The sequence below is a fragment of the Artemia franciscana genome, chromosome 20 (assembly GCF_032884065.1).
Source record: "Artemia franciscana chromosome 20, ASM3288406v1, whole genome shotgun sequence".
Taxonomy (NCBI): domain Eukaryota; kingdom Metazoa; phylum Arthropoda; class Branchiopoda; order Anostraca; family Artemiidae; genus Artemia; species Artemia franciscana.
Window position 1 is genome coordinate 16787694 of NC_088882.1, and position 25656 is coordinate 16813349.

Here is a 25656-nt window from a genome sequence, read left to right on the forward strand (position 1 = left end):
GGGGAGCTTTCCATCGAGGAATTTGTCATGGGGGAAGAAAATTTCCATGAAGGGAACGCAGGATTCACTAGCATTATTTAAAAAAAAACAATGAAAAAATAAATATGAAAAAGGTTTTTTTTTCAGCTGGTAGTAAGGAGCAGCATTAAAAAACGAACAGAAATTATTACCCATATGAGGGGCTCACCTCCTCCTAATACCTCGCTCTTTACGCTAAAGTATTTTTAGTAATGTCAATTATTTATTCTAAGGCTTTTGTGATTCAGAGGTCATTCTTAATGAATTAAGAAAAAATTTAAGATTTAGTGTAAAGAGAGAGGTACTGACGAGGGGGCGAACCCTCTCATATATGTAATAGAAACATGAGAATAAAAAGTTCTTTACGTAAGCTAATTTATAAGTTACGTATATCTTTTACTAATAAAAAACAAAAAAGATTAAAACAGTCTATTTAGCAGATATATGAGAAGTAAAATGTTTTTTTTTCTTATAGGGTGGTCGTGGTGTAGCAAAAATAGGAATTTTCACAACAGCTTCAGCAGATCCTGCCGATTCAGCAACTTATTATCTGGTAAGAAATTTGTATATTTTCATTTGAATGCAGTCTAGACTAAAAAAACGATTTTGGGATGCTGTAGTTACATTAGGCCACCAAAACTCAAAGATTTTAGGTAGAAAATTTGAACGATTGCTAGTAGGTATAATTTTTATTCATAAAGTATTTACATTCTTGAGAGATATTAATGAACTAAATTTTAAGACGAATTTTTTCAACCGTTCACAAACAAAAGATTAAAAATAGAAAGAAACAGACAATCCAGAACAAATATAAATTATCATATATCTTTGAATAGACTTTTAAAATCTTACGTTAATCAAACAGTTCGTGGTAACGAACTGTAGTAAGGAGCGATCCGGCTCAATAGTAACCAAAACTCTAAAAAATTGAATTTTGATATCAATAGCTACATCAAAAGAATCGCATTTTAATGCTGATTTTAAATATATAAGTTTCATCAAGTTTAGTCTTAGCCATCAAAAGTTACGAGCCTGAGAAAATTTGCCTTATTTAGGAAAATAGGGGGAAACACCCCCTAAAAGTCGTAGGATCTTAACGAAAATGACACCATCAGATTCAGCGTATCAGAGAACCCTACTGTAGAAGTTTCAAGCTCCTATCTACAAAAATGTGGAATTTTGCATTTTTTGCCCGAAGACAAATCACGGGTGCGTGTTTATTTGTTTGTTTTTTTTTTTTTTTTTTTTTTTTTTTTCCCAGGGGTCATCGTATCGACCAAGTGGTCCTAGAATGTCGCAAGAGGGCTCATTCTAACGGAAATGAAAAGTTCTAGTGCCCTTTTTAAGTGACCAAAAAAATTGGAGGGCATCTAGGCCCCCTCCCACGCTCATTTTTTTCCCAAAGTCAACGGATCAAAATTTTGAGATAGCCATTTTGTTTAGCATAGTCGAAAATTATAATAACTATGTTTTTGGGGATGACTTGCTCCCCCACAGCCCCTGGGGGAGGGGTTGCAAGTTACAAGCTTCAACCAGTGTTTACATATAATAATGGTTATTGGTAAGTGTACAGACGTTTTCAGGGGGATTTTTTTGGTTTTGGGGGTAGGGTTGAGGGAGAGGGCTATGTGGGAGGATCTTTCCTTGGAGAAATATGCCATGGGGGAAAAAAATTCAATGAAAAGGGCGCAGGACGAATCTGGTCACGTTAGAAAAAAATGTCAAATTAAGAGCTTAATATACAATGCTGGGTGTTCGGAGCCTCTCTATTATGGAGTATAATTTGAAAATAAGACAACTATACGAGCGATAAAACATGTATACCACAACCATAACTCAACTAACGAAAGAACTGCTAAGAGATAACACAACTATAAAGCGAAAACAGGTGAAAACTAACGGGAAAATAAACGAACTAAGAGGTGGAAGGGGCCCAGAGAAAAAATATAATCCTTTTTCAATTTTGAGCCTAACTTCCGCAAAGGAGTAATAATGTCAGAAGCCCCGAAATACCGAATTATTTTCTTTTCAAACACTTCGTGGTAAGGAACTGTAGTAAGGGGCGACCCGGCTCAATAGTAAACGAAACTCTAAAAAACGGAATTTTGATGCTAAAAGATACATCAAAAGATTCGAATTTTTACGCTGATTCTAAATATCAAGTTTCAATTAATTTAGTCTTTGTCATCAAAAGTTACGAGCCTGAGAAAATTTGCCCTATTTTGGAAAAAAGGGGAAAACATCCATTAAAAGTCACAGAATCTTAACGAAAATCACACTATCGCATTCGGTATATCAGAGAACTCTATAGCAAAAATTTCAAGCTCCTATCTAAAAAATGTGGAATTTTGTATTTTTTGCCAGAAGACAAATCACGGGTGCGTGTTTATTTATTTGTTTGTTTTTTTTTTTTTTTCCCAGGGGTCATCTTATCGACCAAGTGGTCCTAGAATGTCGCGAGAGGGCTCATTCTAACGGAAATGAAAAGTTCTAGTGCCCTTTTTAAGTGACCAAAAAATTGGAGGGCAAATAGGCCCCCTCCCATGCTCATTTTTTTCCAAAAGTCAACAGATTAAAATTTTAAGATAGCCATTTTGTTCAACATAGTCGAAAACCATAATAACTATGTCTTTGGGAATGACTTACTCCCCCACAATCCCTGAGGGAGGGGCTGCAAGTTACAAACTTTGACCAGTGTTTACATATAGTAATGGTTATTGGGAAGTGTACAGACGTTTTCATGGGGATTTTTTGGTTTGGGGGGTGGGGTTGATGGGAGAGGGCTTTGTGGCAGGATCTTTCCTTTGAGGAATATGTCACGGGGGAAGAAAAATTCAATGAAAAGGGCGCAGGATTTTCTAGCATTACTATAAAAAAAACAATGAAAAAATAAACATGAAAACGTTTTTTCAAATGAAAGTAAGGAATAGCATTGAAATTTAAAACGAACAGAGATTATTACGCATATGAGGGGTTCTAAAAATACTTTAGCATAAAGAGCGAGGTATTTAGGAGGAGATAGATACCTCGCTCTTGATGCTAAAATATTTTTAGTGATTTCAACTATTTATTCTACGGCCTTTTTGATTCAGGGGTCATTCTTAAAGAATTGGGACAAAACTTACGATTTAGTGTAAAGAGCGAGGTATTAACGAGGGTACAAACCCCCTCGTACACATAATAAAAATATAAGAATATAAAAGTTTGTTACGTAAGTTAATTCTTAAGTTACGTATATTTTTTACTAATAAAAACGTTCGTTGAATATTAAAAGTTCTAGTAGCCTTTTTAAGTAACCGAAAAATTGGAGGGCAGCTAGGCCTCCTTCCCCACCCCTTATTTCTCAAAATCGTCTGATCAAAACTAAGAGAAAGCCATTTAGCCAAAAAAAATTAATATACTAATTTCATTTCAATAATTTATGTGCGGAGAGCCAAAATCAAACATGCATTAATTCAAAAACGTTCAGAAATTAAATAAAAAACACTAGTTTTTTTAACTGAAAGTAAGGAGCGACATTAAAACTTAAAACGAACAGAAATTACTCCGTATATGAAATGGGTTGTCCCCTCCGCAGTCCCACGCTCTTTACGCTTAAGTTTTTAATTGTTTTAAAAAGTAGAATTGTGGCAAAGAGTCAAACTTTAGCGTAAAGAGCGAGGGACTGCGGAGGGGACAACCCATTTCATATACGGAGTAATTTCTGTTCGTTTTAAGTTTTAATGTCGCTCCTTACTTTCAGTTAAAAAAACTAGTTTTTTTTATTTAATACTTTAATAGAACAAAGAGTTTTCTCAAGGTAGTATTTAAAATCAATGTCGAGTATGCATGTCAACCAATATCCCAAACTTGTATGTCTAATTCACATACCTGTATAACCTATTTGGTTTCAAGTGCTATTTTCTGCAAGTACATCCACTATCCTCCCTCTGATGAGGAGGGAAGAACTTCAGTCATCGTTTACCAAGCCAATATGGCTAATGTGCAGAAAAACGGTGCAGTCAGAACACTTACAAGTGGAGGCATCCCGCACTGAGTGCATGAAGAACAACTCTACCTTGAACTTTCTCTACCTTGAAAAAATCCCTTCTTCTATGGAACAAACCCATGAAAATGGTCAACTAGTGACATGTCAGGATTTAAGTTTTGGGACCTGGTGCCATAAAAATTGTCCAAGTAAAGTGGAAAAAAATATTTAAAAATAATTTTGTAGGATTCAAAATTAGCCTTGATAATATTTAGCCAGAACAGCTCTAAGCTGCAGCCAAATTTACGCTCAAATCACTGAAATTTGAGTCCAGGAAATTTTAAGGTGAGTTTTGTGAGTTGTAATCATTTGATTTGATCTAGAGTCTGACTCTCTGGGTAGAGTGATTCGAGTAATAAAAGCTAATGTTGTTAAATAGTAATAATAAGTATTTTTGACTAATTTGCAGGATATGTTTGTAAACACTTACGGAGCGGCCAGTGCAGTCCATATTCCAGTCACAGAAACAAGCAATAATGCAAATGATCAGGAAATTGCTGATTTGATTCGTCAACAAACAGGCTTTTTCTTTGGCGGAGGGGACCAACTAAGAGTTACAAAAGCTCTTAAGAACCTAGATGGCTCAGGTAGGATTATTTTTGCCACATAGAGTGGGGAACAAGTATTTCAGGTCGCTTGATATACGAAATGAGAAAAAGGAACTCCGATGAAAGTAAAAAGTTAAACTAAGAGCCTACATCTTCGCAAAAATTATTTGTTTATGAAAAATTAAAGCATGTGCAGTATATGTGCAAAACAGGCGCAAGTTAGAAAGATGTATGGTCTAACCATGATGACGATTTTTAAGCTATTGTCCTAAAAAGTCAGATCAACACATACTACTACTACTACTACTAATAACTCAATGCAGCACCCTGAGGCCAACACAGCTACGCAGACTCCTCCTCCAACCTAATCTATTGAAAGCCTCCCTCTTTACACCCTCCCAAGAAGTTCCCATTTCCTTTAAATCTTTATTTATGACATCCTCCCAACCCAGACAAGGACGACCTGCTTTCCGTGTAGCCCCAGACGGTTGGTCAAAAAGGACAATCTTCGGTAATCTGTCATCCTTCATCCGTAGAACGTGGCCTAGCCATCTCAACCTTTCTTTCATTATAGCCCCAGAAAGCGGGATTGAACCACACTTTTCGTACGACCTACTGTTTGAAATACGGTCAGTCAGCCGGGTACCCAGAACAATCCATAGGCAATTTCTCTGGAAAACATCTAGTAAAATTTTCATCTGCTTTTCGGAGTGCCCATGCTTCAGAGCCATATTTGATCACTGTCATTACTGTAGCTTCCAATATTCTAATCTTGGTTTGTAGACTTATCTTTCTATTCTTCCAAACTTTTTTTAACTGTGAAAAAACACCCTGGGCCTTAGCTATTCTACTTTTAACATCTTCACTGCTCCCACCATGTTTACTAATAATACTACCAAGGTAACTGAAGCTTCCAACCTGATCAATATTTTTGGTACCTAATGTCACCTGTTCATCTTCACTTATTCCTAGCCTTAGTGACTTAGTCTTCTTAACATTAATTTTCAAGCCTATTTTAGCACCCTGAACTCGTAAAACCTCTAAAAATTCATTCATTTTGCTCACACTTTCATCTAATATGCTTAAATCATCAGCATAATCTAAGTTCAGGAGCGTTCTTCCTCCCCATTTGATTCCATGGTCTCCAATTGCCTTTCCTGTGCTCCTTAAGACGAAGTCAATCAAAATGATCCATATAAAGGGGGATAGAACACAACCCTGCTTAACTCCTGATTTAATACAAAATTAGTTGCTAACCTCATTTCCTACCTTAACGGCAGCAGTATTATTCTCGTACATAGCGCAAATCACTTTAATGTATTTTTCAGGTATACCATATAACGACAAGACCTTTGTTAACGCTGTTCTATCAACAGAATCGAAAGCTTGCTCATAATACCTTTGGAAAAGAATCTCGCTATACTACAAGTCAAATGAATACCTAAAAAATGTTCAATTTAGAAAGCGAATGCGACAATAATTGAATTAAATATTCTAAACATGGTATTGAAGAACCTTGTTCAATTGCTAGGTGTATTTCTGTATACAATGATGTCAAGACAAGGTTTTCCAGTTGGGGTAATTAAAAGTACTTAAAAGAATTTTAGACTGAATACAGAATTTTGAGTAATTAAAAGAATTTTGGACTGAGTGAAACGTACATTGGCTGAATTTCTTGTAATTCTGGTGACACAGTGAAAGAGGATTGTAGCACCAAACTACCTGAGGCCGACACAGCTGCATACACTTCTCCTCCATTCAAATCCCTCCCATAAGTTTCAATTTCCTTGAAGTTTTTCCTTAAAATCTCGTCCCATCCCATTCAGGAACGGTTATCTATAACCATATCTATAATCTATAAACAGAAATAACGAGGTAAAGTGATTCAAACTTTTCTCAATTTTTAGGTGATTTGTAAAAAATTTGGTCAAAGCATATATCCCCCCCCCTCTAGAACTCCACTGTCCTTTTCTTAAAACATCATCTGCAACATTATTTAGTCTAAAAAGTGTCATCATACTACTACTACTACTATCGACCTACTGCCGCATCAAGCCATCAGAGGCCCACCCAGATACGTATACTACTCCTCCGCCTCAATATTCTTAGAGTTTCACTTGTTACCCCACCACGAAGCTTCAACTTTTCCTTAAATCCTTTCATATGGCCTCTTTCCAGCCCATTCAGAAAAAGCCAGCTTATTGTTAGGTCCCCGAGCGATGAGAAAAAGTACAATTTTTGTATTACAAGTACATCTTAGCATTTCTTTCATTATAGCCCTAGAAAGAAGAACCAAACCGCATTTTTCTTACAACTTATTTTTTATAATCTATCTTGTAAAGGAACTTTAATTTTATATTTACAGTTATTTTTAAAGTTATATTTGAACTATAGGAAACAAATTCATGTTTTCAACAATCTATCCTTGTTCAATATCCAAAAGATATGGGTAGATTTCATAATAGTAAGATATTATAATGGATATTGGGAATATGCGAGGTTAAGTTTTAAGATAATGTGAAAAAAAATGTTATGTGGAGATGGCCAGAACATTTTGAGAATAATGTTAAATAGTTATTAAGTTTTACGAAACAGTACAAGAAAGAACGTGAGTATTTAGACAATCTGGAAATAAAGGGGAGTTTATTATACAGGGAGCTAGGGACTATACTAGAAGGATTGACATAGACTAAGGCTTCAGGTACTGACATCATGGTAAATGGATGTCTGAATAAATGATGGTTGTGAAGTTAGACAATAGGCACTTAGGACAATAAATATTTTTTTTTTTATAAGAAGCAAGACATCATGGTCTTATGAAAACTTAAACTGCGCAGTATACTACTGGTTATCTGTAACATAAATAATATGAGAGTATTATGATGAACGTTTATAATCATAATTTGAGTGTTTTTACTTGTTTATTCAGGTCACGTTGTCTTTAAGAAATTTCATTTCTTGTGCCACCGTTTGTCAGAGTGGTAAATTGAACACTCTGTAACACTACTCTAGCTAATTACCTAAATTACCTAGCTAAATTACCTAAACTACTCTAGCTAATTACGCTTAGGAAATTCCTTGTAAAAGAGGTTTGTCTGGTGCATCATATCTATCTGGAGCCGACTTACCTAGGCTATTAAGTTATCAAAGCGAGCTGTTTATCCCTTCAAGTGAAGATCCAACAATTAAGGAAGACATAGTGAGTAAACCTAGTCCAAGAATAACATAGGACGATTCAAGTCTTTGATTTGGTGATGCTATAAAATAAATTTGAAAAATCGTAGCGATTATGCCTCTAGCAATCAAGATAAAATGATAACTTTGTATAATTTTCTTAGTAGGAAAATAAGCTCCCTTTTACAGAAATAGTCTACTATTAGAAGAATTTATATCTGTTTCTTTTCTATTGAAGCTTTAAATATTTTCTTTTTTTTTATATCTACATTTTCCAAAATTATTCTTTCACTAAAGTAGAAAGAAAAACTAAGAAATTATTCTAGTAAAAGTTTTGATTTCAGTTTCTAAGTAATTTAGCCTAAAAATATTCTTCTTCTATATTATTCTGCCAAAAACTTGGGGATGGGAGGGAATTGGGGTTTAAGAAGAATGAACATAAAATAATACACACATTTTTGCGTGATTTGATTTATTTTTTATTCATGATTTTTATGAATTTTGAAGCATTAGAAATAAAATTGTAGGAGTCTGAAGAGGGGACGATGAGCTAATCGTGCTTTTAATCCATCTTGGTCCAAATGAAAAGCAGAACGTCCTCGAGATGGTTTAGAGTGGCTCGTGAGAAAACATTAGGTGAAACAGGAATTTTGTGGAAGGGAGTAAATAGGAAATTTCTGAAGAGATCAGGTGAAGGAAGCAAATGTGCGTATGTATGGACGTCAGCTTGATAATTGCTGTGATGAGTTATTAGTGGTAGAAGTGTTGGTGTAAATAATAATAATAATAATAATAATAATAATAATAATAATAATAATAATAATAATAATAATAATAATAATAATAATAATAATAATAATAATAATAATAATAATAATAATAATAATAATAATAATAATAATAATAATAATAATAATAGTTTATTTGTGACCCACTTGAACCAGCGGAGTATAAAAACAAACACACAGAAAAAAAAGAAAAACTTCTGATAACACATTAAATTACTGAAGAAAACACTTTAGAAGATCATGAAAAGGGTTAATAGTAAAATGTATCGAGTCGGATAGTTTCTGGTGTAGCACTTTAAGTTTATTTAATAAATCTGGAGCCCCGAAATTTGTTACCATATTACTGTTCTTGTACCGGGTAGCAAGAATAAATTCGTGAAAGGACTTTGCGGTTGTATTTCCCCCTGTTCGCAACAATTTTAGAATAACCCACTTGAAGTTTAACCTTAGCATCAGAAACAATTTTATTACGAAAAGAGACTAAATTGTTAGTAATGGTAATGCCCAACCACCTTAAAGAAGTCACGCAGGGAACGCTAAATTCAGAACAATTAAGTCTAGAAGATTGGTTAGGAGAAGGACCAAAATGAAGGAATTCACATTTATCAGGGTCAAGGGTTAGACCTACATTCGAGAAAGCAGTAGAGATAGAACGAACAGAAGCCGAAAGCCCAGATTTAGTTGTACTAATGAGAAGAATATCGTCTGCATAAGCAAGATATGAGAAATTTGAACTACCTAAAAGGTAAATTGTTGGAAGACTATTTAAAATATCAGCAATACAAATTTTGAAAATTGATGGAGATAAAACTCTACCTTGTCTCACACGTTGTCTTACGGAGATCTTTAACATAGACGGATCAGAAGGAGAAGATTTAACACGAAGGAAAGGATGACCATACCAAAATTTTAATAAAGAAACGATAGAAACATTCACTCCACAAGCGCAAAATCTTTACAAGTTTGTATCATGTATGACAAGCTTTAAGCAAGGGTAAGTAAGATAATAATGCTCTAATTTTTCTCTAAACTAGTACTTTTGAAGTATCCTCCTTTTTTATTGTCTAGATACCCTTGCTTTGTTGACATTGAAGCAGGTGTTTCAGGATGGTGCTGTAGTTGGCGGTACTAGTGCCGGGACAGCATGCATGGGAAGCACTTTTATGATAACCAGTGGACGGCCTTATGACTCTCTAGTGTAAGTTTTTTTTCTTGTGCGAGATAATTTAAGGAATGTTCAACCTATTGGATCGGTACGCTTTACTATAACAGTGAAATATATTTTCTGCCATCAAAGTCAAATAATGTAATCCTCTATTAAATTAAACTGAAGATTGACTTCAATTTTGATTAATAAGCTTTACAACCTTCCAGACATTCAAATACATTGCCAATACTGACATTAACCTTTATGGAGAAGCATTCCAATGAAGAAAATATTTAAAAACATAAAACGAATGACAAAAGAATTCATGGTAAAGAGAATTTTAATTTAGCAAAATTTCTATAGTCTTCCAAAAAGAGATACAATCAGTTCCTGTTAAGTTGCACTAGAATATTCGATTTTGTGTTCTAACGACATTCAGTTGTTTTAACAATTACGGACAAAACACCAATTATCAAAACAATCTATTTTTTATATGAAAAAAAAAAAATACACTTCATTACTCTTTGCATAATGAAGGTAGTTTCGATACCTAGTGCACATAAATCAAGTAGAAGAAGAAGAAAATCCCTTGATCAAACAGTTCGTGGTAACGAACTGTAGTAAGAAGCGACCCGGCTCAATAGTATCCGAAACTGTAAAATATGGAATTTTGATACTAATAGTTACATCAAAGGAATTGAATTTTAATGCTGATGTTAAATATATAAGTTTCATCAAGTTTAGTTTTACCCATCAGAAGTTAAGAGCCTGAGAAAATTTGCCTTATTTTAGCAAATAGGGTGAAACTTAAAAGTCATGCAATCTTAACGAAAATCACACCATCAGATTCAGCGTATCAGAGAACTCTACTGTAGAAGTTTCAAGATCGTATCTACAAAATTGTGGAATTGTGTTTGTTTGCCACAAGACAGATCACGGATACGTGTTTATTTGTTGTGACCCTATCGACCCAGTTGTCCTAGAATATCTCGAGATGGCTCGTTCTGACGAAAATTAAAAGTTCTAGTGCCCTTTTTAGGTGACCAAAAAAATTGGAGGGCACCTAGGCCCCCTCCCACGCTCATTTTTCCCAAAGTCACTGCATCAAAATAACCATTTTATTCAGAATAGTCGAAAACACTGATAACTATGTCCTTGGGGACGATTTACTCTCCCACAGTCCCCGTGGGAGGGGCTGCAAGTTACAAACTTTGACCAGTGTTTACATATAGTAATGGTTATTGGGAAATGAACAGACACTTTCAGGGAGACGTTTTTGCTTAGGAGAGGGGTTAAGGGGAGGGGGTTATGTGGGAGGAAATTTCAATGGAGGAATTTGTAATGGGGGAAGAACATTTTCATGAAGGGGGCGCAGGATTTTTTTTAGCATTTTTTGAGAAAACGATAAAAAAATAAATATGAAAATTTTTTTCAACTGAAAGTAAGGAGCAGCATTAAAACTTAAAACGAACAGAAATTGTTACGCATATGAGGAGGTTTACCTCCTCCTAATACCTCGCTCTTTGCGCTAAAGTAATTTTATTAATTTCTACTATTTATTCTACGGCCTTTGTGATTCAAGGGTCATTCTTAAGCAATTGGAACAAAATTTAAACTTTAGTGTAAAGAGCGAGGTATTGACGAGGGGGTGAACCTCCTCATTTGCGTAATAAAAACACACGAATATAGAAGTTCGTTGTGTAAGTAAATTCGTAAGTTACATTTATTTTTACTAATATAAACTTCTAGTTGCCTTTTTAAATAACCAAGAAATTGAAGGGTAACTAGGCCTACTCCCGGGCTCCTTTTTTTCTCAAAATCGTCCGATCAAAACATGAGAAAGCCATTTAGGCAAAAAAAAATAAATGAATATGCAAATTTTGTTTTAGTTATTCATGTGTGGAGAGCCAAAATCAAAACATGCATTAATTCAAAAACGTTCAGAAATTGAATAAAAAAAAAGTTTTTTTTAACTGAAAGTAAGGAGCGACATTAAAACTTAAAACTAACAGAAATTACTCCGTATATGAAAGGAGCTGTTCCCTCCTCAACGCCCTGCTCTTTACGCTAAAGTTTTTTTTACTGTTTTAAAAAGTAGAGTTGAGAGAAAGAGTCAAACTTTAGCGTAAAGAGCGGGGCGTTGAGGAGGGAACAGCCCCTTTTTATATACGGAGTAATTTCTGTTGGTTTTAAGTTTTAATGTCACTCTTTACTTTCAGTAAATTTTTTTTTTTATTTAATTCCATACATAAAATGCCGTCAACAGCTACCATAAGTAATAAAACCTTAATCAAAGATTATAAAAGAGGCCATTAATCATGCATAGTCAATATCAAAATATTAAAACCAGTAATTATAATAAAAGTTGAACTGTTAGCACTGGCGAATCTAAGATATTTTTTCTGGCACCCACTTTCTCTGTATTTTTCTCTTTTTTTCACTTATTTGTAGAATAAATTCGTCAGTTTGGTCGATTATTGGCACCTTTGTCACATTGGCCCCCCCAAGGTTTTGCTCATTGTCACCCTTGTCACAATGGGCTTTCCCCAAGAATTTGCTCTAGACCCGCCCCTGTTAAGTTTAATTCTTTCTCAGATTGCCTAGCTAATTCTTCGTAGATAATTAGTGTAATTTAGGATGATAAAATTTGACTTGGACAGTGTTTGTTTAACACTGTTGAATTTTAAGATCAAAACTGAGAATCACAAAGAAAACAAAAGAAATATTATTTTGTCAATCATTTCTTGTTTTTACTACCTGTGTACCATAGAAAATGATTGGAATAGGTATTTATATACATTTATAATTGATTTGCGCCCATAAATTTAAATATCCAGCAATAGGTAACAACAATTGTTATTATTATTGCCTTTAATGGTTTTTGTTTGTTTAGATATGGTTCTTATTCGGGTGGACCTGACCCAGTATATCCTGATGACCTTACTTACGACGAAAATGGAGGACTGGGTTTATTGAATGGATACATTCCTGATACACATTTTAGTGAAAGAGGTCGAGAAGCAAGGTAAGTTTTGTAGTTACGAGTATATAGCCGTTCTGGATGGACTTCACTGTATTACAAGCACTTTGTTAAAAAAAAAACAAAAACATTAATGTGAATTAGTTCTTAAAATATTTTTTTTGACAATCTCAAAGTTTAACTTTTCTTTTTTTGAGGTCATTACAAACTTTTTAACAAGGTGAAAAAAAACTTGTATGTTCCATTTTTCGAAGACTTTCGTTTTATTTTTTTAAGTGAACCTTTGTTCAAAATAAGCCACACAGTATTCGTTTAATTTAGCTTTTAATTTTTTTTCAACTTTCAAGATTTGACCTTCATCAATTTTCTTGAGGTCACAGCGGACCTAAGAAAAAGGGGAAAAACAGTGTCACCTTCTATCCTTTTATATCCAACTATTTTAAGACAAACAGAACTGTCCCCTTCAGAACCTAGTGAAAGGGCAGAGTATAGAAGTAGAAACTTTACTGATTGATTTAAACTGAGAGTCAAATAAGAAAAAAAAAAATTCTAGTATGGAGCAAAATCAAAGCTTAAGACGAACAGAAAATATTCCGTATTTGAGGTGGGCTGAATTTTTTTTTTAAACAAAAGCTTTTTTTGAGGACTTTTGAAAAAGGTTCTGATTCTAGTTACACAGTCCTTGTGTTTCAGAAATAATTCTGAAAGAATCGAGACAAAAGGTCGAACTTTTTCGTAAAGAGAGGGGTATCAAGGAGGGGGCAGCCCACCTTACTTACAGAATACTTTCTGTTCGTTTTAAGTTTCGATGTTGCTCCTTATTTTCAGTAGAAAAAACTTGTTTTATTTATTCAATTTCTGATCATTTTTCAATCCACCCCCTCCCTGGAAAATCCCTCTACTAAATATTCCTCCATAGAAATTTCCGTCCACGTAAAGTTCTTCCACCAAGAAATTAGTCCCGGACATTTCCATCCTCACTGCAAATCCGCCCGGGGAAATTCTTGCTTACGACTTCGACTGAAAAATACTCCTTAGCATACTTTGATTTGAAGAAAGACTTCTTTTTATTTAATTTCTCATCCCGTAGGAGATTTCGTAGGAGATTTTCTCCCTTGGGAAAATCCTACCCCACTACGTAAAAATCCCTCAGAAGACTTCAACTCGGCTGAAAATTTTCCTCAGAAAATTCCACCCAAAGCATCTCCACATGTAAAATGGGGTTACCAATTAGAAGGTAAGACAAATAAAACGAACATCTTATACGAATTCTGGCAAACTCACCCCGTGGAAAATTTTCCCTCAAAAGTCTACCCCTAGAAACTTCCTTCCCAATGGGAAATTCTCCCCGTAGAAAATCCATCCCCATAAGATCTCCCATTCATGGAAAATCTCGGTATACTTCCCTATAACCATTATTACATGTAAACAATGGACAAGTTTCATAAGTTGCGGCCCTTCCTCCGATGGTTCTGGGAGGGAGGGGGGTAATGTTATCTCATGTGAGAAAAATAATGTCATATCAGACAAATAAACACGGATCCGTTATCTTTCTTCTGGCAAAAATAAAAAAAATCCAATTTTTGCTGATAGGAGCGTGGAACCTCTGCAGTAGGATACTGTGTTATGCTGAATCTAACTGTGGGATTTTCGTTAAGATTTTTTTTTTTACTTTTAGGGGGTGTTTTCCCCCTTTTTCATAATCCAGCAAGTTGTCTCAATCTCTTAGCCCTTTGATGACTTAAACTTATCTTAACGACTTAAACTTAACACTAAACTCAATGAACATTGTCTATTTGGATTAGAGCGACGTAGTGAGCCACGTCGCTCCTTACTTGCAGTTCGTTACCAAGAACTGTTTGAAAATCATAGACATTACATTAGCGCTGCCTAAGTAAAGATCAATTATTTCTTTATTGGAAAGCAACTAGTGTTCCCACGCCAATCATTTTTCCGAAAACATCCAATCAAAATTTTGAGATAGCCATTTTGTTCAGCGTAGTTTAAAGGTCCAGAAGTTATATTTTTGATGATGACCACCCCCTCCCTCAGGGCAAGGGTTGCAAGTTATGCCCCGGAGCATATAAGGTTTCTTATAGAAAGTGTGGTCGTATCAGCCTCGGAGAGGGCTCATTGGATTGGTAATCAGAAGTTCTAGTGCCTTTTTTAACTTTCGAAAGTGATTGGAGGGCAACCACCCCCCTCACACACAATAATCATTTCCCAAAACACATCAAAACAAAATTTTGAGATAGCCATTTTGTTCAGCATAGTTGAAAGGTCCAGAAATTATGTCTTTGAGGATGACAAACCCCCTTAGCATTCAGGACAAGGATTGTACTCTACGCCCTTGGGGTATTTAATTTTTGTAGAAAGGTTGGTCGCAGAGACTTCGGAGGGGGCTCATTGGACTAGTAATCAGAAGTTATAGTACTCTGTTTAAGAGTCAAAGTGATTGGGGGCAGAAATCCCCCCTCTCACACACACAAGTCATATTTTCCCAAAATGTATTTGATATAAATTTTTTAGATGGTCATTTGTTATCGTAGAAACTTCAAAAACGGCTCACTGAATAGGAAACTGAAAGTGCTAGTGCTCTCTTTAACAGTCACAAGTGATTTGAGGGCAGCCATCCCCCCCACGCGCCCATCATTTCACCAACACCTCAAAACGAAATTTCGAGACAGCTATTTTGTTTGACGGACTTTAAAGGTCCTAAAATTATGTTTTTGAGGATGAGACCCCCCCCCACAAACCTTAGGGCAAGGGTTGTAAGTCATGCTCCAAGGGAATATAAGGTTTTTATAGAAAGATAAAAACCCAAAACCACACGTCATTTTCTCCCAAATACACCCGATAGAAATTTTGAGATTTGTTCGCTTTACTAAAAAAAAAAAAATTAATTGTTTTCACTTTTTTACTTTAATAAATAAAAAATGTTGATAATTTAAGGAATAAATATCAGCATATGTATATTTAACTGACAATCCATGTTCTTTTTTTTTAGTAGAGCGCAAATTATGTTGAGGTCTTGACAAGGCATGGGGGTTATCAGCCCTACTAATGTTAATTTTTGCTCGTTTTCGGTTTCATTCGGCTATTTATTGTAATTTTTGTGGGTTTTTTTAGTTTTATTTATTTATTGATAATGATTTGTGGTATCAAAAAAAAATTATGTGACTTGGAAGATTATGTGACTTTATTTCTGCTCATTTTTGGCTTAATGGAACTTTTTAGTTTTCTTTGAAAAACTTGTTTCGTGGGAAAGGTCTTTTAAATTAATATCATGAAATAGACACGGGTAAGTGATAGTACGTTTGATTTACTTGACAGTTACTTTGACAGTTACTTTAACAATTAGAATTTACAAAATTTCTCCAGAAAATCTTTTCCTGAACAGAGACCGAATTTTAACACATTTAGGATCTTAAATATATAGACTGTCAAGCCTAATGCTGAATCCTTCACATTTAAAAGAAAAAACACAAAAAAAAAATAAAAAAAACAGATTAATACACACTCTTGATAAACTGTTTCCAATTTTTAAGTTATTTTATTATATATTGGTTTTGATTTATTCTTGAAACACTTACGGCTCTTGAAGGAAAGAAGGTGTTGTCCAATCTATATTATTGATTCTCCTAAGCACCGAGATTAAATGGCAAATGAGCATAATAAAACCCTCTGTTCTTAAGCACAGCTTAGATACCAATACAGTTATGAAAACTCGATTTATTTTTGGGACACAGTGTGCGGTAGCAGCTCTAGCGGCTGGAGACAGGAAACTGGCAGCACAGCTTAGATAACCAATATTGGTATCTAAGCTGTGTATGCAACAAAACAAAATTGTGTTCCCGCCTGTGGTGTTGTACTACGATCTATGCATCGGAGCGCGGGCTTGGAGGATGCGCCAAGTTCAGAGCTCTGTACCAAAAGCTTGTCATGGGCAAGATAGGAGTTTTCATAACCGTATATTGGGATTTACTCTAGGGTTTTTAAGATACTGTGAAAAATAAACCTTTTATTCATTGCTCTTTTGTAAAAGCATTGGGCTTGAAGTATTGGGATCAAACGTCATCATTTTACCTTAGAGAGTGGGATGCTGGAGATGGCAAGGGACAATCCCCAAAAAATATCAACATTCTTTGCGCCCCTTAAAAAGTGTATCAGTTAAAGCATATTTCAGCTCCAACAGGTTTTTTTTATTAATTATAATAATCGATTATTATAACCATGGATGCGTTAATATTTCTTAGACTAAAGTTTCTGTTAAACAACTTCGTCCTCAGAAGAGGAAAGGAACTTTCAACCGCCTAGCACAGGTATTGCACGTTTATTCTATGTTTCCCCAAATACATATTTTTAATAATAACGGGTCCTCAAACGTTAAATTCAAATTTAACTTAATATTCAGAATATTTGTCTGAAGCGCACTGCGTGGCAAATTTAAAAACAAAGCCCTAAGAAGCCCCTTTAAGGCCTTAGGTAACTCACATATAAAATGACTTGCCACCACCCTAATATACAGTGCACAATTTTGCAATACTCCATGGCCGTTTGTTTTACTGAATAAAGAGTGATGATTACATGTCATCTCTAATAGACCGCATACATGAAATATGAATTTACGGAGGAATGTCACACCAAGCACCAGTATTGCCTCTGACAATGGGAGACTAAAGTAATTTCCTTTTGTTATTCTGAGCCAATTGTCTATATTTCTTTTTACCTTAAAAAGCATTTAAGATTTTGAAATTTCGGCTTGAACTGGCCTTGTTTTAATCCTGTACGGGAATTGATTTGATAAGATCTGGTTCTGAAAGACCCATGTGAGAGCACCCATTTCAGGAAGCATACGGATTTTCATGCTTTTGTAGATAGCAGTTTCTGGGTCCACGGACACGTCGAATTTGATATACAATTTTTATCCAAATCCTACCCCTTTCGTTTTTGTCAAACCCTTTCTTGTATCTTGTTTGTCAATTTTATTTTTGTGCTCAAAAAAGGCAGAAAGCTCAGGAAGAGGCATTTCGTATATTTGTATTGTATTCCGTGTGTATTAATTTTGTAGTTTAGGTTATATAATATTTTTCAAAAAAACATAACTACTAACTTATTTTTCAGATTGATCCGCCTTCTTCAAGATACAAAGAATGCAGTTGGGGGTGTCACAAAAGGTTTTGGGGTTGATGAGGACACAGCACTGGTAATATACAACGTTGGGAGCAACGAAGAAATTGGAGAAGTTATCGGAGCTTCTGGTGGAGTCTTCTTTGTAGACGTCAGTCGCCTTGTTTCATTACCTTCTGAAACAGTTGATTACTCAGATATTGTCACGACATTTTTAACTTCAGGAGATACAATAAACTTGCAAACTGGTATGAGAAGGCTTAACAAAATAATTTCCTTAACGATTTAACGATTCCTTAACGATTATTTTAATATTATATTAATAATATTAATATTACTAATATTAATACAATTATTTATTGTATTAATATTATATTTATTTTCGTATTAATATTTTCAGTTTTTCTGTTCCAAACAGGTTATGTACCAAATATAGACCAGGGTCTCTTTCAGTCTTAAATAAACTTCCTACCATCCTATCTTGTTTGCACCTGTGCATTAGATACTTGTAAAATTCAGCACATTTGGGCAGTAGCGTCGTTGATGGGGGAGGGGGCAGTTTCCCCCAATAGTTTCATAAAACTAGACTTTATTAAGTAGCTTTAAAGGTGTTGCTCGTTCTAAGCGTCAAATTTCTTTTTGCTTTGAGCAGATAATTTGTTTAATTAATCTATGCTTATTTTTAACCTAAGTAAGACGAGAAAATAGGGGTCCATTAGACTTCATAATATGTTCCATATTCATATTTTTCTCAAACATACTGCCTTTGAAACCTCGTCATCAAGTATAAATGTGAGCCTAGTCAAAGGAAAAATTGAAAAATATTCTATGCTTCCTGTTTTGCCAGATTTGCTCAGGTCAGTTTTTTTCCTGATATTTGAGGTACTTTCACTTCCTAAAATATACCGGTTCAAGATTTGATTTTCTTGTGGACATAAATACACCGTCTACATCTGAAAGCAGGACAGAAATGGAACCGTTGAAAAAAATAAAGGTGGATATTATTTTTTGAATACTTCCAAATTTGAACTACTGTCGCTATTTAAATGTGGGAAATATGCCAGAATATAATGTTACACAATCTATGGAAATTCTTTGACTTATCCCGTATCTTTACTTAGACAGCGCTATCACTGCCGCTGATATCAATGCTATATGTTAATATAATATATAAATCGGGAAACCAACAAACAAATCAATTTAATAAGAAATCACAAATAATATTTCACTAATCAGGCATATTAGAAGTTTACTACAACAAATTAAATCTTACAGACTCAAAATCCATTCAAAATTACGAGCAAATGAATAGGGCAATATCTGGGCCTATTAGAATAAGAGCTTGGTTCAATTGCGAGATTGAGTATCCTGTGCTGGGTGGGAGAGTTGGGGGAAGTGGAGGGGGATATGTACTGCAGCATCAGTTGTCAATCTGGCTGAAAGAAGCCAAGTGTATACGACATTCACCTTTGCTCAACCGAAAGCTTGTTCACGCTATACTACTGTCGTCTGCAGTAGCTCATTACTGATAATTTCATTAAAACCCAAGCGCCAGCACTTATATTTATGATTGATTAATGTATCTTTATTGTTTGCAATATATTGCGTAATATTTTTAAATTCACCAAGCAGTGTGCTTTGCTAAATGGCTACTTTTGTTCCCTGTCGCTTGAATAGTCACTACTCAATAGCACCCCCTCTTGCCCCACCCGATAAAAATACTGTAGGTACGCCCCTGCCTTTGGGGTTTTCAGGAGACTTTGTGATAAGCATTGAAATGGTGTATTAGTAATGTATTTTGTTCAACTTGAAGGATGTCATTTGGGCTGACTCAGAAGGCTACACTCTTTCCCAAATTTTTGCAAAGCATTTGGTTGTGTATCATTGGAGGGTGAAAACAGCAATCCCTACAAAAAAAAGCCAAAATACAGAGTAGTGATGAAAAAGAAGTTTGATTCATCTTAATAATAAATCAATCATAAATCAAAACAAAAATTCTTTACTGTAATCAAGAATTTGGCGTGATTGGAAATGCATGAAAGAACATCACAGAGCTACAAATAACTGTTTTGATTCTCCTGAAGCACGATTGGACCAAGTTAACAAAAAAAAACTTGTGGATGGTTTGTCACTGTAGAAAATCCTGGCTACTGCTAATTATGCAATAAATCCGTTGGAGCACTTTGTGACCAAAAGCAAACTTACTGGCAACAATTCGCTCTCTATGTCAAGCATGTTTAAATCCCAAGTCAAAAATTTCAGGTCATTTTTCTAGGAATATTGCCAGAAGCTTTCAATAATCAGTGAAGGTATTCCTGTAATGTCTAAGAGGTGAATGGACATCCTACTGATCCACAGACCTCATAAACATATGAAGAAGATCATTTTTATAATAAATTAATCACCGCATTTAATGAGGAAGTAAAAATATTTAAGCGATAATACCTGTAAGTGATCTGAGCAATAACTAGATTAAAAAGATATGGCTAACTGTTTGAAGCGATGAAATCTGACAATATCATTTATGTACTGAGAGAAATATCTAAACAAGCAGTATATTTCATACTACTACTTCAATGGTTTGAATGGCTTGACCATAGCACAGATCAGATTATGTTCTAGTTTCCAATTATCACTAACGGTAATAATTTTTTTTTCATTCTTGAAAACGGATAACATAGAACTATAAATAACTTGTATTACTAGAAGTGCAAAACAGACTATAAAGTTGCCTTGTAAGTATTTTAGAGGAAACAATCAATGGCCCTTACACCATAAGTGGTAAAAGTCGGCGAGGCTCGGCGTAGAACCAGGAAATGCGTATAAGAAAACAAAATGGTTTACACAATATATTTTTATTTTCAGGTGAGGTCACCTTTGCTCCATGGAAGACTCCTTTGAAAGGGGATGAATACTACGACAATGCTCTAAGTTCTAAAGATATTCTTTCAAGTATGGTGGACGCTGAATGGCGCTACATAGCCAAACGTTTATTTGATAACACGTAAGTTAGTATTTTTTGAAGTTATTATTATTTCCAGAATAGTGAAAATATTTGAAATCATTTTAAAATATGTATGACCATAAATCGCCAATGAATTTATCTTATCATATTATATTAAAATATTGACTAATTTCTTTAGCCTTAAAATCGCATCTGACAAAAATTATCTGTATTTTAGAATTTCTTAACTTAGTTTCTTTTTCTATTAGCTCTTTGTATTGCAAGAGAATTGTATATGGTGCGTTGTTACACACACAATAAACCTATTATACTAGTACGAAGAAAATTCCCAGAATTGTTGGAAAGCCTACCTACCTTGTAGCCTTCTTCAGCCAGATTATCGGAGAGTTATCCAGATCAGTTATTATTCAAAGTAAAAATTTTAGTGTCCAGGACAAAAATGGTTTGTCAATGTTGTGATGTTTTTCATGTGACACGTCAAATGAGAAATCCATTGAGTTCCTTTAGACTAACAGGATTATGACCCTATACTCTCATCAAATGACCAAAGCTCTTGTAAGACCTTCGACAAGTTGTCAAGTCTTGACTACGATAGCAACAAAGCTTCTAATGTCCTGTATCGCATGGATTCCTCGATCAACCACATCCAATACTCGGCTCCGACTGATAATCGGTCTCAACAACACCTTTGGGTGACCAAATCATTCGATCCAGGTAAAAATTAAATTCTATCATCAATTTCTGTTACGCTAAACAAGGTGTTACTCTGTATACTTTTCTGGCTTTGCATCTTCTACAGATAAATCCCAAGGGTGAGGATTCCCTGATCTGAAGCCAGGTTGCAACCCTACCCATATTGGATCATATAGGCTGATAAGCCTACTCTACTGCATAAATAAGATGTACGAGTGTATTTCTTATAAAATCCTGCTACACATGCCTGAAGTCAAATGACATTCTAAGCGAAAACAAATGTAAGTCCCACCGAAGATACTTATACTTAAAAATTAACTGCCTTCATGCATAATTTTGTTACTTGTCAGAACTTCTGACCAAAGAGTACTCTAGACTAGGCTACTACCTTTTCATATTGCACAAGTTTTCATTAGAGTGTAGCATAAGAAACTTATGAAACAACTCAAAAGGAATGATATTTGCTTTCGGTTTCCTGAGGTTTTTGTGAGTTTTCCGAGGAATCAAACTCTCCGTGTATTCCTTGACGGGGTCCACTTCTAGCAGTTCCTTTTGGCTACAGAGGATAGTATAGTAGGGCCCACACACTCACTGCCGCACTTCTAAGACATAGGGAAAAACTCTTTAACCCTCAACATCATTTTGCCGACAATTCCACTGTCTATGAAGCTGTTTATAAACATTAGGATAGATTATAGACTCATAGGATTTATTGTCCCTACAATAGGATCTCATGGAAATAACATCTGTTGCCTGGATGCCTGATACCTTGATTGTCAACACTTGCGTATTCAAGAGCAATGAGCTACTAATCACCCGATAGAAGGTCTTCTGTTGACACCCTGACTTTACTCTCAGGAATGAAGATATCAAGGGAGTTGACAAACTTCGTCTTTTGGAAATAATTTTTTCTTTGACTTGTCTTTGGGCAAATATTTCAATCAGATCCAATCATCCTCCACAATTTGGTGTGAATATTTAGTCTAAGACCCTGCTACTCATCAACTTGATTTTTCATTTGTACAAGTCCTCCAACTGGGCTTTTGTTGAATGTAGATATCCACTTTTTGTTGGGGATCCTAAAACTGTACCGACACCACCCAAATGGATGCAAAATTGGACCCCAAAGGCAATTTATAGCACCAGTCAGGTACCTCCACAACCTCTAAATGAGACATCTGAAAAGATTTCAATAGCTGTCCTTTCAACGAAATACACCGCCACCACCTCTTCCAACGAACTATCTCTGATAATGCCTTCATTTAACCAGCTAATAGTATAAACATGCAGAAGGCATGGTTTAGTCGAATTACATACAGGAGGAGACCTTTGCGTTGACTACTAGAAGAATAGTTTTGTAAAACGTTGTACCTCCATTTGGAGTGGGCTCTGGGGGATTTTACCCCTAAAAACGGTCGGTTGATTCTTTTAGAAGGAAGTTCAACTGAAACAAATCTAGAGGGAAAAATTATGCAATAATTGACTAGTGACATATCAGGTTTTAAGCAGGTTTTTTTTTTCTGTAAAAATTGTCACAAAAAAGTATACAGATTTTTAGAGTTACTTGAGACTATAAAAATTGTGAATTAACACATGTGATCATTCAGATTTTATCCCATGTATTCCTTTATCTGTACCTTTTTTTCAGCCTCGAGAAAAATCTAATTCTTGAAAAGTGGGCATTCAAAATTAACTAAAGAAAATGTCCTTAAGATTCATTTTCAAAGATCTTAGAATTTAGAAGTGTAAAAGATTTATGAAAATAAATCAACACGAAATCACATTGAATAATTAAAATTAATCAGAGAAATGGATCAAACCATGATGAAGCGACAAACACCGATACGCTGTTTCTGAACGTAAAAGTAAAACGTAAAGTTTGAATATAAGTACATATCCTGCTTCGAAATCAGATTAGCTTCAATAAGCAAACATCTTTTAAAAGACACAGTATGATAAGACATTAAATTGCATAAAGAGCAAAAAAGTGGTAATTGAAAAAATATGTGTAGATGTTTTAACAAGGGGTTAAAACAATTGAAAAACCTTATTAAAAAAAGAAAAACCTTTTTTGGCGCAAACGGTTATATAATGTCAGTACGAAGGTTTAAAAAATGAAAATTCGCAATCATAACAAATGATAATTCTATATTTTGACAAGGGATTACAACAATTAATGAAAGAAAGGTTGAGATGGCTAGGCCACGTTCTACGGATGAAGGATGACAGATTACCGAAGATTGTCCTTTTTGGCCAACCGTCTGGGGCTACATGGAAAGCAGGTCGTCCTTGTCTGGGTTGAGAGGATGTCATAAATAAAGATTTAAAGGAAAGGGGAACTTCTTGGGAGGGTATAAAAAGGGAGGCTTTAAATAGATTAGGTTAGATGAGGAGCGTGCGTAGCTGTATTGGCCTCATGCGGCTTGGTGCTGCAGTGAGTTATTAGTAGTAGTAGTAGTAGTAGTAGTAGTAGTAGTATTGCAACAGTTATACTTTAAAATGAGCTACAAAACAGCTCTCTATTGTAAAAGCTAAAATAACCTTATACTGTCTTAATGTTGACACTTATAGGGCTTTTGGCAATATTTTGCACTCTCAGGCTCTATTTTCCTTTGCGTCTTCGGGTGTTAATCCTTCTGTACTATGTTTATTGTCTTCTTGGTATTCAAAGTCTAAAATTCAAGTTACCTGGAACGGCCAAATATCCGACCCAGTAAAAATTAGTAAGGGAGTTTGGCAAGGTGCCATGTTGTCTCCTAGTATATTTAAATGTGTGCTTGCATCGTGCCTGCGTACCCTTAAAAGTTATGTTTTTTACGGTAATATTGGTTTGTCTTCTGTTGCATATGTACATGACGTTCTTCTTGTTGCCCTGGCTCACCGTGGATTACTTTCCAATTTTACTATTTTAACCAATGAACTATCTAAGAATGGACTGTCAGTTAATGTGTCTAGATACGAGTTTATTTGTTTTACTAGCCCTTATGCGGTCGCTATATTCGTTGCTGGGACTGCAGTTCCAACCTGTTCTTCTTTAGTTAATTGGCCTGGTCTGTTTTCCGGCACAACACTTTCCTCTGCCCGTTCATCCTTAGTGAATCCGTGAAAAACCTACAAGTCGCTTACGGAAAAATATCCCCAAACAAATCCGTTACAACCGCAACGGTTTGTGCATGATTTACAACGCTTATTGCGCCCCTTTGGTTTTGCTTTGCTCAGGCATGGCTCATCTGTTTCGTAAGAGAGATTGCCATACTCTATGTGTGGCTTATTTCAGATATTGCAAATTCCTCCTCCAGCTTCCTAGATGGCACCGAAACAGAAATATAATTGCTCGATTTGGCTTAATAGATGTGTTCTCGGATGCGGTCTTCCAGTGATGATTTATGTAAAAAGACTATCAACTTTATTCATGTTTATGACCCTCTGCAGCCTTTTTTCCATATTGATACTGGTTAATTGGCCCATGTTATCTTTTGCTAGTTTGAATCTTTTTTTCGCTGTTTATTGTTTTTGTTTATTAATAATACTCCGTACCTTGTGTTTTTTATACTTCTACGGGTAATAAAGTTCATTCATTCATCCTATTTCCTTTAAAATGAGCATTTAAACATCTCTCTATTTCTTTTAAAATGAAAATATTAAAATACTGGAGGTAAGGGGCATTACAGCAATTAAAACATCTTAAAGAAGAACACCAAAAGTTTGAAGCTTAGTAGCCTACATATCATTGGTACAAATCGGACTAGCTTCAATAGTAAAATATCTTTGAAAAGACAGCAAAAGGCAAACATCTTTGAAAAGACATTAAATTGCGTACAGAGCAGAAAACTGGTAATTGCAATAATGTTCGTAAATATTTCAACAAGGGTTACAACAATTTAAAAACCTTGAAAAAGAAACCTAAAAGTTAGAAACTTAGTAGAAATCATTGCTAGAAATTGGATTTGCTTCAATAATCAAATATCTTGGAAAAATCTCAGAATGAAAAGACAAAATTGTGTAAAGAACAAAAAACTAGTAATTGCAAAAATATTTGTATTTATTTTGACAAGTGATTACAACACTTCAAAAACCTTAAAAAAGAAAACCGAAAGTTTAAAGCTTAGTAGATATTGTTGTAAGAAATCGGACTTGCCTTTATAGTCAAATACCTTCTAAAAGCCTGCAGCATTAAAAACCAGCA

The 25656-nt window shown here is 34.9% G+C and overlaps 1 protein-coding gene across 1 annotated transcript in view; it reads left to right on the top strand.

Moving 5' to 3' along the window:
• The window catches only part of LOC136039814 (cyanophycinase-like), a 34254-nt gene that overhangs the window by 6736 nt on the left and 1862 nt on the right, over nt 1–25656 (top strand). The window contains exons 3-8 of the mRNA XM_065723721.1: nt 494–571; nt 4455–4632; nt 9624–9753; nt 12596–12727; nt 17807–18060; nt 20678–20816. Of these exons, the coding sequence (XP_065579793.1) occupies nt 494–571; nt 4455–4632; nt 9624–9753; nt 12596–12727; nt 17807–18060; nt 20678–20816 (911 nt within the window). The remainder of the gene's footprint in view (nt 1–493; nt 572–4454; nt 4633–9623; nt 9754–12595; nt 12728–17806; nt 18061–20677; nt 20817–25656) is intronic.